Genomic DNA, 12,062 nt, shown 5'->3' with positions numbered 1-12,062 from the left:
GTCACGATGAATCCTCTTCAGGACCTGGTGACCTAGGGTGTCCTGTTGTCAATTCGAGAGGCCAGAGGCTCTGCCAGTGACCTTCACCTCTCTCTCTAAGCCTGGGACTGGGACTCAAACTGGCCCACAGTTAAGGGCATGGCCTGGGTCTCTGTCCACCCTCACCTCTGCTGGAATGGGTATTGAATTTGAGAATGAGTCCTAGAATTCCTCCTGCTTAGGGGTGCGCTGAAGGCTCAGGGCAAACAGCTGGAGAGCTGGGCCACAAGCTTGGCGGCGGGAGTCCGTGCCATCAACACTTATTGGGCACAGTGGCCCTAAGAAGTCCTCTTGGCTGTAGTAGGAAAAACACTTTGGTGTTCGAGTTTGAGAATATTCTAGAATTCCTGGGTTGATGGCAGGATACAGTGGAGGTGCTCAGGCCCCTGTCTTCACATTGCTCACGGTCTCCTTGAGAAGAGGAGGGAAGAGTCATGAAAAGGGCATTGACAGTGAATGCCAAGTGCCACAGAGATGGGGATAGAACCCAGGCTGTCGGAGCTACAGGAAGGACAGTCTCCTCATGGGACATCTGCAAGGCTTTAGGATAGGACCAAGACAGACCAGAGCTGGGACAGACTTGCACAGGGCCCAGAAGAACACACAGGGTGGCCATCAGCGAGGCTGGTGCCGCAGCTCACTGAGTTCGGGGCTTCTCTTTTGTCTTGTGTGCTTGTGTTTCAGTGCATCAAAAAGCAAGGAACTTTCTCCAGGGTCTGCACAGAAAGGAAGTCCAGGCTCCAGCCAAGGGACAACCTGTGCAGGGACGCAACCAGGGCCTCAGCCGGGTGCCAGCCCCAGCCCCAGCCAGTTGCCTGCAGACCAGAGTCCTCACACCCTCCGGAAAGGTATGGCCCTGCTTCCCTTCGCCTTGGTCTCAGACCAGAGGTGGTGTTTACATTCCCAGAAGACTTGTTTTCCTCAATTCACTTGGATATTGAGAAACCATGTGGTTTAGTGAATAATTCCTATCTGGTCATTCGAGCTTTGAAAGTTAAAAGGGATCATTTCTGTACGATTCCTCAGTTTATTCATTTGACAGGTGGGCTCGTTAGGGGCATAGAGAGGACAGTGCTTCCCATACACCAAATGATTCCACCAGGGCAAAAATTATTGTCCACAATGACATGTGTTTTCCAGAGACCTGCCAGATTCTACCTCTGTCATTTGAAAAGCTGTATAGGGTCATCTACAGGAGCCTCCTTCCCCGCAAGCCAGCCTTACACAGCTGCCTACCCCTGGATCACTTGTACAGGGTGACAAGAGGGACTCAGGATAGCTTCTGTAATACCTGAGTCTCAGTCGGGCACCGTGGCTCTGGGAGACCAAGGCAGGTGGATCACGAGGTCAGGAGATCGAGACCATCCTGGCCAACATGGTGAAACCTTGTCTCTACTAAAAATAAAAAAATTAGCTGGGCACAGTGGCGTGCCCCTCTAGTCCCAGCTACTCGGGAGGCTGAGGCAGGAAAAACACTTGAACCCAGGAGGCAGCGATTGCAATGAGCTGAGATCTCGCCAGCCTGCTGCTGACAGAGTGAGACTCTGGAGACTCTGTCTCAAAAAAAAAAAAAAAAAAAAAAAAAAAACAAAAACTAGTCTCAATGCTGAATACTTCTGCTTTGGAAGGCCTGAGAATAGCTACACTGCCCCGTTATTACTGTCTCTTCAGATAATCACTCCCAAAAGCTAAAGGTATGCTCCGTGGTGACATTTCATAAATGAGGCGCTGTACTGATCTGAACCTTTTTGGTTTGTTCTTACCTGTGTCATCTCTTCGCAGTTTTCACTCGTCTAAAATAATACATCGTTGCATGTGTTCCAAATTCAGGCCACTCGCATGTCTAGTAGCAGCTTTAACTCTGGGATTTGTGGAATAGGGCCAGGTTTAGCTCATCCACGAGTGCCTTCATGACAGGACCTTTTCCAGCCCTCTTAGCTCCAATCGTCAGTGGCAGTTTCATTCTCTTCCTCTGCCCTCAACAAGCCTGTGGATCTTATTTGATCTCCACTCATTCCTTCTGCATTCTATACAAATTTACTAAGCCCTGCTATGGGCAGAGCGCTATGCTTTCCAGAAAGGAAGGCAACGATAATGCAAAGGTGACACTCAGGGTACTGTGAGGACACCTGGGGGCATGATTTCCAGACCCAGGAGTTAGGATGGGTGACCCAGAAGAAGACATCGTGAAGGTTGAATCGAAGTTGGGCCAAAGTGGTGGGGGCGAGATTTCAGCATTTCAGAGCATTTCTCCAGCACCACTGCTTTCTACTTAGTCTAGATGCCATATTCTTGGGCACGTCTTCATTTTGAAGAGCGCTTTAACTAGCCAGGCCCAGTGGCTCACACCTATAATCCTAGCACTTTGGGAGGCTGAGGCGGGTAGATTGCCTGAGCTCAGGAGTTCAAGACCAGCCTGGAAAACATGGTGAAACCCCATCTCTATTAAAATCAAAAAATCAGCTGGGCATGGTGGCGGGTGCCTATAATCCCAGCTGCTTAGAAGGCTGAGGCATGAGAATTGCTTGAACCTGGGAGGCAGAGGTTGCAGTGAGCCAAGATTGTGCCACTGCACTCCAGCCTGGGCAGCAAAGCGAAACTCTGTCTCAAAAAAAAAGGCCAGGTGCAGTGGCTCCCACTTGTAATCCCAGCACTTTGGGAGGCCAAGTTAGGCAGATCACCTGAGGAGTGACGAGACCAGCCTGACCAACATGGAGAAACACCGTCTCTACTAAAAAAGAAAATACAAAATTAGCCAGGTGTGGTGGCGCATGCCTGTAAGCCCAGATACTCAGGAGGCTGAGGCAGGAGAATCACTTGAAACCGGGAGGTAGAGGTTGCGATGAGCTGAGATCACGCCATTGCACTCCAGCCTGGGCAACAAGAGCAAAACTCCATCTCAAAAACAAAAAAAAGAAAGAAATTAAAAAGAAAAAAAGAGTCCTTTAACTTACCCCACAGCACTGCAATACAGGGGTGATGGCTAAGTCATTACCTTGCCCAGTGGGAGGGCCAGGGTTGCTGTAGCAGCCAACCAGCCTCCTAATGCCAGTGACAGGTTGACCTTTTTAGTTTTTGCAGCACATTGGACATATGCAGGCAATATGGCCTAGAGTGACTCAGGTCCCTTTCCCAAGTGACCTTCAGTGGCCCGAACCCACCTATTGAAAGTATAAATTTCTTCTCTACTCCCCATCATGCCCACAGATGGCATACTTAGCTAGTCTTTTTTTTTTTTTTTTAACACCTCAGTCTTTTGACAACGTGCCTACAATTTCACATCCTATTCCTATCACCACTGGAAGTGGTAAATGTCATCACAGACATGGTGATGCATCCTCCCTCCCCCAGCTCCTTCATGAGAAGGCATGCACAAATACTGATACCTAGGGTCTCCACCTGCTTCTCATCCAGGGGTACCCCTCCATCTGTCACCCATGACCATGTGGCTGTCATGAGCTACAGTAGCAGCTGCTGGAAACACTTTCCCTGTACTCAGGAAGTCGGGTTGAAAAGTGAAATTGGAAAGTTAAGTGGTTTTATTATGTCATGATTAGGCGGTACTTGACATGCATGATCTCATTTAATTATTACACTGCTGCAGAGAAAATCTTATTCCTCCGATTGCATAGAAGATGTTTGAATAAGTTGACTCAGGGAATAGGGCAGGTAAGTGGCAGGATAGAAATTTAAGCCCAGGCTGGGTGTGGTGGCTCACGCCTGTAATCCCAGCACTTTGGGAGGCCGAGGCGGGTGGATCACAAGGTCAAGAGATCAAGATCATCCTGGTCAACACGGTGAAACCCCGTCTCTACTAAAAATACAAAAAATTAGCTGGGCACGGTGGCGCGTGCCTGTAATCCCAGCTACTTGGGAGGCTGAGGCAGGAGAATTGCCTGAACCCAGGAGGCGGAGGTTGCGGTGAGCCGAGATCACGCCATTGCACTCCAGCCTGGGTAACAAGAGCGAAACTCCATCTCAAAAAAAAAAAAAAAAAGGAAATTTAAGCCCAAGTTGGTAGGATTTTGAAGGGCATGTCCTTTTTTCTTTTTCTTTTTCTTTTTTTTTTTGAGATGAAGTCTTGCTCTGTTGCATAGACTGGAGTTCAATAGTGCAATCTTGGGTCACTGCAACCTCCACCTCCCGGGTTCAAGTGATTCTCCTGCCTCAGCCTCCCGAGTAGCTGGGATTACAGGCGCCTGCCACTCCACTGGGCTAATTTTTTTGTATTTTTAGTAGAGACAGGGTTTCACCGTCTTGGCCAGGCTGGTCTCGATCTCCTGACCTCGTGATCCACCCACCTCAGCCTCCCAGAGTGCTGGGATTATAGGCGTGAGTCACCAAGCCCGGCCAGGGCATGTTCTTCTGTCCACACTGCAGACTGACCGCACCTGGAGAATACATGCGCTGTCCTCCTAACAGACTTTGTTCCCTGGAGGGAGTGGGGGTGGAGTGGGGTGAAAGAAGAGTTTCTGACCCCTCCCTGAGGACTTATAAGATAATTTCTTTTAGAATCAGACCCACACACAGCCAGTCCTCACTTAAGTCTAAGTGATCACTCTCTCAAGATATTTTTTGCCCATCAAGCATCTCCTGGATGTTTGAATTTTTTGTCTTTACCAATTCAGTTTCAGTTAAAGGTATAATGAATTTGTCATCCTATAGGGTGATTGGGTAAAGGGAAATGAAGGTAAGGCAAAGGAGGTCAGGGCAATGATGTGCTTTGAAAACTGCAGTCGATCTATATACATGCTTAGACTGGAGGGTACAATTCTCCAAAGATAAATGAATGAGAGGAAAGCCTCAGCAGCAAGGATGCTGGATTGAGGCACAGAATATAAAGTGGTGGAGGAACAGGGGTTCTGTGGCCGGAGGATTTGATCACATATCACTGTTAGGGGAGCTGGAAACCATTGGGCAGGTTCAGCCAAAAGTCAGTTTTCCATCCCGAGGACCTGCCCCCGGGTCAGGGCTCCTCTGTCCATTACAGCAAATGGAACTACAGTCATCCTCTGCTGGACCCCGCCCCACTGACTCACTCTTGCTCAGAGTGGAGCAGCGATACCTCTCACCACTGGGAAAGCAGCCCACTCCTGTGGATGGGAAATTTGTTCTCTAGTTTGGCTGGGTGTACATGTGTAGATCAGGGCAGAAATCCAGAAAAGAGGAGGAGAAATTAGTTAACAGATGGGAAGATAGGAAGACTTGCAGTTCTAGGTTAATTTTTAAACATTGTACTGGAGCCGGGCGCGGTGGCTCACACCTGTAATCCCAACACTGTGGGAGGCCGAGGCGGGTGGATAACCTGAGGTGAGGAGTTCGAGACCAGCCTGCCCAACATGGAGAAAGCCCATCTCTACTAAAAATACAAAATTAGCTGGTTGCGGTAGCGCATGCCTGTAATCCCAGCTACTCGGGAGGCTGAGGCAGGAGAATCGCTTGAACCCCAGGAGGTGGAGGTTGTGGTGAGGTGAGATCATGCCATTGCACTCCAGCCTGGGTAACAAGAGTGAAACTCCGTCTCAAAAAAAAAAAAAAAAAAAAAAAAAAGGAAAGCAAGAAAGAAAATTGTATTGGCTGCTCTCCATGTGGGCAAGAGGCTGGGGGGCAGGGCAGGGAGGTGTGGGTGGGTGGGTGCTAGGGGCAGGAGGTGGGGACAGCTTTGGACGCTGAAGTGTGTGTGAACAGGCCCCACAATGGCTTTATTTAACAACTTTGTGTTTGTTGTTGTGTTGTGTTTTCTCTTTCAGTTTCAAAGAAGCTGGCACCAATTCCACCCAAGGTCCCCTTTGGCCAGCCAGGGGCTGTGGCAGACCAGTCTGCTGGCCAGCCGTCCCCAGTCAGCCTTTCCCCCACCCCGCCGAGCACCCCGTCACCCTATGGACTGAGCTATCCTCAGGGGTACTCCTTGGCCTCGGGCCAGCTCTCTCCAGCTGCTGCTCCTCCCCTGGCCTCTCCTTCTGTCTTTACAAGCACTTTGACCAAATCTCGGCCCACTCCTAAGCCCCGACAGAGACCTACTCTGCCTCCTCCTCAGCCTCCCACAGTAAACCTCTCGGCCTCTAGTCCACAGTCCACGGAGCCCCCCATGCTAGATGGCATGCCCCCTGGGGAAAGCATGTCTACAGGTAAGCAAGCCACAGGCTCCTTCACCTTTACTTTATGAACCTTAGTGAAATGTGCCTCTGGGAGGGGTGTTAATGTCACTGCCAGGGAACAAATTCCTGTGTGCTTTCAGGTGACTGGGCTGGCACCAGGGGTAGCTCATAAGATCTCCTCAGAAGCCCACCAGTGCTGGCTGGGCGTGGTGGCTCACGCCTGTAGTCCCAGCACTTTGAGAGGCTGAGGTGGGTGGATCACCTGAGGTCCTGAGTTTGAGACCAGCCTGACCAGCCTGGAGAAACCCAGTCTTTACTAAAATACAAAAAATTAGCCAGGCATGGTGGCACATGCCTGTAATCCCAACTACTTGGGAGGCTGAGGCTGGAGAATCGCTTGAACCTGGGAGGCGGAGGCTGTGGTGAGCCGAGATGGCGCCATTGCACTCCAGCCTGGGCAACAAGAGCAAGACCTCATCTAAAAAAAAAAGCCCACTGATGCAAAGCAACCCTGGAATCCAGGTGTCCCACACAGGGGCTTCTTATGGGATCTCTCTTGGTCTAAGCCTCCCAGCCTGGGGTTCTGTTTTTGCTGTTAATGGTGGGGTTGAAGATACTGAGTCATTTGGAGTGGGGCCTCAGGAGAGGCTGGAAGCTGGTTATGATCACAAATCAGCATCAAAACTCGGGTATTCCCTAGATAGAGCCCAAGCAACTGACAGGTATAAATGCTTATCTGGAGAACGAGCTAAGAACCAAAGATGTTTTTCTCTATTAGTAAAATAAGCCTTCCTAGAAAAACATACTTCTAGATAGATTGTTAGAGAGGGGTGAATTTCAGAAAAGAAGCACGTCTCCTTTTCCCCTCCCCCAGACTCCTCTCCCTGGCCAATTCCTTGAGGAACTGATTGGACAAACCCACAACTTAATTTAGTTTTAATTTAAATTTAGAAACAAAGATGGAGCTCTCTTCTCCCAGAAAAAAACTTGTGTAAGCACGAAATCACAAACACACCACATTTAGCCAAAACCATTCACTGGCTAGAAGAAACATCCCCCACACACTTCAACCACATGAGATTATAAAGTCAGGGGCATATTTGCAGTGGCTGCTAAAGTCATTTGAGCATTTTCCTTGTTCAGGGAGACAGGCATAGGGTTGAGCTGTGTCTTGGGCTCGAGCCAATCCACTTTACTGCATGGTGGTGAGCTGGAGCATATGTGTGTTTAGTGTCCCGAGTAGCAGAAGGTGAGGCAGCTTGGGTTGTAACACACACACATACCACACATCACACACCCCACACACACCCACTCACCCATTTCAAAGAACAATGCTGTCCTAGGGTGCCCGCTGGGACTTTTCATGGATATTGCACTTTTCCCTCTGCATTCTTCTCCAAAAGAGTGATTTATTTCTTCCTTGAGTAGATGGAAGCGGTGACCCCATGGGGTTCAGCTCCGTACTGCCTTAGAAAAGGCTAGTCCAATTTGCAAGTGTTTGTGCTGGGTCAGATTTAAACATTACGGGAAAGAGCCATCTGGTGATTCAGCTTCTTTATTTTTGGATGTGATTAATGTTGAATGTACAGCTGCTGTCATCTACCCTGAGGCTTACTAAAAATTAGGCAAATTTCTCCCTGGAAAATGACAGTGAGCACCACTCCTATCTTGGTGGGTCTTGGTGGTGAGGCATTACCTCCTGAAGGAGCCTATGATGATGGAAGGGGACAGGTTTGCTGTCCCCCCCGCCCCGGGAAGGTCACATCTGCAGAGGAGCTGAAGGTCACTGGAGCCAGTTCTCCAGGGCTGCTCCTCCCAACGTGTCACACCTGCTGACTCTTCCAGCCACCCCAGGGAAGGGACATAGGTGGTGTCAATACATAAGCAATAGAATGAGCAGAAGATGGGCCGGACGGTGGCTCACACCTGTAATCCCAGCACTTTGGGAGGCTGAGGCAGGCGGATCACGAGGTCAGGAGATTGAGACCAGCCTGGCTAACACCAGCCTGTCTCCACTACAAATACAAAAAAAAAAAATTAGCCGGGTGTCGTGGCAGGCACCTGTGGTCCCAGCTACTTGAGAGGCTGAGGCAGAATTGTTTGAACCCGGGGGAGGTGGAGGTTGCAGTGAGCCAAGATCCTGCCACTGCACTCCAGCCTGGGTAACAGAGCAAGACTCCATCTCAAAAAAAAAAAAAAAAAAAAAAAAAATGAGCAGAAGATACCACTTGTGAAACAGAAGGAGAGGAGAAATTGGGGAACAAAAAAGTGGCAACAGAGACCTGGGAGGGCAGTGCCCCCGAAGTGCTATAAGTGGAGTGGTTCCTGTTCCATCTGACAAGTTTAAGAATTCCTGCCCTGGCCGGGCGCAGTGGCTCAAGCCTGTAATCCCAGCACTTTGGGAGGCTGAGGGGGGTGGATCACAAGTTCAAAAGATCGAGACCATGCTGGCCAACATGGTGAAACCCCAGCTCTACAAAATATACAAAAATTAGCTGGGTGTGGTAGGACGTGCCTGCAGTCCCAACTACTCAGGAGGCTGAGGCAGGAGAATTGCTTGAACCTGGGAGGCGGGGGTTGTAGTGAGCCAAGATCGAGCCACTGCACTCCAGCCTGGGCAACAGAGCAAGACTCTGTCTCAAAAAACAAACAAAAAAAACTCGTGACCTGACCTTCAAGATTCATAATGTCCCTCACCCCATGCAGACCCTGTTTTCATGTTCTTTTGGCAGCAGACTGTTGTTTTGTCTTGTACATTCAGGTCTCTGAGCCAGTGTAGAATCCATCATGGTTTGGTGTGGCCCACTCGGGACTGTGATATTGGCATTTTTTTTTTTTTTTTGTGACGTTCATGTTTTGTCGTGTTGATTCCTTTCTCCGAATCCTATCATTGTGTTCTTGCAGCTGTGTGACATGAGTGGCGCAGTTTTGGATACGTGTGAGGGGGATTTTCAGGGTAAGCTGGCCCCGGCCGCGCCCCTCCACCCTGCTAGCTAGCCAGGCCAGCTGCCCGCTCCTCCCCTCCGCTCCTCCTCTCTGCATGTGGCTCAGACCATCTGCATGGCTGCCTCACTCTCCAGCCTTCCCCAGCCTCAGCAAGGATGAGTTGATCCATGAGCTTATTTGGCTTTGGGGGATTCCTGGCCTCTTTCTTTTCATTAGGAGGAGCTGGGGGAGAACCCAGCCAGCCCCTTTCCCCACTTCTCTTTCACTAGAATCATGTCTGCAGTTCCTTCTCCTCCGCTCTCCCTCAGGTTTAGACCGTGGAGTGGTAACAGATCTGTTCTTTGTATGAGACTTTTGTGCGGAAGGCGCTTGTGCCCAGCGTCCTGGGGGACGTGCACCTGCTCACCTTCGTTTAGGAAGGTGCCCTGGGCCGGTTGCGGTGGCTCACGCCCTTAACCCCAGCACTTTGGGAGGCCGAGGCAGGTGGATCACGAGGTCAGTTCAAGACCAGTCTGGTCAAGATGGTGAAACCTCGTTTCTACTAAAAATACAAAAAATTAGCCAGGTGTGGTGCCGGGTGCCTGTAATCCCAGCTACTCGGGAGGCTGAGGCAGAGAACTGCAGGGACCCAGAAGCAGAGGTTGCAGTGAGCTGAGATCCAGCCACTGCACTCCAGCCTGGGCCACAGAATGAGACTCTGTCTCAAAAATAAAAAAAAAAAAAAGGAAGCCATCCCAAGGAGAGGCCATACCTGGTGCAGCCCAGCACAAGGTCCACACCGCAGCCTAGACCCCATTTTCTGTGGCCCTGAGTTTGTACCAGCAGATATCCCCTCCTAGACTTAGATCCTAATGTCTGGCATCCTCTGGGCTAAGATTGCTGGTAAATCTTGAAGAATCCATATCAGCGCCCATCCTGCTCCCCTTCTCCCTCATCCCCAGCGGATATGCCAGACAGATCCTTTCTGTCCAACTCAATAAAATTTGGGGGAGCATTTCTATCAGTATCTGTTGGTCTCCTCCTCCTCTAAAGAGTAAATGCTCAAACCATAACTGAGGGAGGGATGTGAAGGAAGCCAGCGGGACTTAGGTGTATTTGCCTCTGTAAGTAGGGGTGGCTGGAGTAAGCCAGGACTTTGCCCCAACTTGGCCCGTGGTCCTGCAGAGACTGGCGAGAGGCACCAGGGTATCTGGTGCTCACAGACAGCATCTGCCAGGTGCTTCCAGTGTGGCCTGGAAACAGGCAGCCACCAAGTCCCTTTTCCCAGGAATGCTGATGAGGGCTTCTGCCCCTGAATCCCATTCCCTCGTTTGGTGACTCTTCTCCCTTGGGGGTCTCTTTAAGGTCGCAGCAAGGATAAGAGTATAACTTGCACTAGTGCCTGTTCTGGGCCCATCTAAACTCATCACCTCCCTGTACTATTCCCATTTGACTGCTGAGGCACAGGGAAGGCGGGAAACTTGTCCAAGGTCACGTTCTGCCTGCTAGACACATTTGGGATTTTTAATCTAAGCAGGGGAACTTGTGCTCTTACCTGATAGTGAACCCTGTACAGTGAGGTGGGCCCCGGGCCACTCAGCATCACACCTGTGCAGGCAGATGACCCAGGCAATGGGGGAAGGGCACTGCTTCAGTGGCACTGGCTGTTCCTCTAGCCCCCACCTCCCAAATCTCTGCTTCTCCATCAGGCAGTGAAACAAAGACCAGAAGGACATGAGGACTGCCTAGGGGGTGGGGCAAGGGAGGACCTTTGTCCCAGAGCTTCCGTGTTTGTATGATGTCTTTCAGGACAGTGTCCAAATGTATGTCTGTACACTCAGTATGGTATTCCTCAGTCTGAACATTGTTCCCTTCCTCTGCCTCCTGGAGTGCTGCTCCCGGTCTCCCAAGGCTAAGTGAGGGCCAGCAACTAAGCAGGCAGGCTGGGCATGGTGGCTCATGCCTGTAATCCAAACACTTTGGGAGGCTGAGGTGGGTGATTCACCTGAGGTCAGCCTAGCCAACATGGTAAAACCCCATCTCTACTAAAAATAAAAAATTAATAATAAAAAAGCCAGGTGTGGTGGTACACGCCCATAATCCCAGCTACTCAGGAGGCTGAGGCAGAAGAATCGCTTGAACCCGGGAGGTGGAGGTTGCAATGAGCCGAGATTGCACCATTAAACTCCAGCCTGGGTGACAAGAGCGAAACTCAGTCTCAAAAAAAAACAAAAAAAGAAGCAGGCAAAGGACAGGACAGTGGAGGCTGAAAGTGGATCAAAAGAGGCACATGACGAGAGTAAGGAACCCAGGGATCTGTGATTCTCCGTGTAGCACATGCCACAGGAGTCAGCAAGCTTAGCCTTGTCAGCGTCCCCCCAGGGCAGTGGCTACAGCAGCAAGGCCATTTTTAACGTGGTGTGGCAAACAGGCTTTGTGTTCACTCAGCTGCCAGGCTGAGGACTTCTGTCGTCTTTGCTGACTTACAGATGTCCAGACACTGAGCTATTAATTTCAAGTACATTTCTCCTGATCATCTTGCCGGGAAAAAAATGATATTTTAATGCTCCTAATAAGGATGTAACCAGAGGTGGCGGTTTTCCTGCAGTCAGGGACAGTTGGCACCAATGATGACCAGGGTCCTAAGGGAGACCTTCTACTCTGCCCACGTCAGCCATCCAAAATGCAGCTGTTTCTTAGAGTCAGGACACAGGCTCAGGGTTCCCCCAGGCACTCACAGGCTTGAGAGGAGAAAGGGGTCCTTTTCCACTGTCTCATGCCCTGTCCTTGAAGATTCTGGGGAATGAAATGGTCTGATATAGATCCCCAAAAAGATGTCATTGAGACCCTACTCAGCATCCTTCTTATCAAGAAGAAAGCACCCTGTGGCTTGGGAGGGAAGCGCTGTTCTGGCCTTCCTCTGAACCACAGGGCACATCCTGGGTGCTTTGGTTCTAACAATGTATGGGGTAGAAGCGAAGCAGGCATGACCACAACCTG

The 12,062-nt window shown here is 50.3% G+C and overlaps 1 protein-coding gene across 3 annotated transcripts in view; it reads left to right on the top strand.

The window, feature by feature from the left end:
* ARHGAP44 (Rho GTPase activating protein 44) overlaps positions 1 to 12,062 on the top strand; it is a 203,132-nt gene that overhangs the window by 189,779 nt on the left and 1,291 nt on the right. For 2 of the 3 annotated variants that reach the window (XM_064378288.1, XM_064378286.1), the window contains 2 exons: positions 724 to 887; positions 5,790 to 6,167. In XM_064378288.1, coding sequence (XP_064234358.1) covers positions 724 to 887; positions 5,790 to 6,167 — 542 coding nt within the window. Of the gene's footprint in view, positions 1 to 723; positions 888 to 5,789; positions 6,168 to 9,041; positions 9,094 to 12,062 lie in introns of all 3 variants that reach the window. The other variant, XM_064378287.1, reaches the window with a different exon arrangement.

The sequence above is a fragment of the Aotus nancymaae genome, unplaced genomic scaffold (genome assembly GCF_030222135.1).
Source record: "Aotus nancymaae isolate 86718 unplaced genomic scaffold, 86718_ANA_hifiasm-v0.15.2.pri h1tg000018l, whole genome shotgun sequence".
NCBI lineage: Eukaryota > Metazoa > Chordata > Mammalia > Primates > Aotidae > Aotus > Aotus nancymaae.
This window is presented reverse-complemented; position numbering and strand designations above follow the sequence as displayed.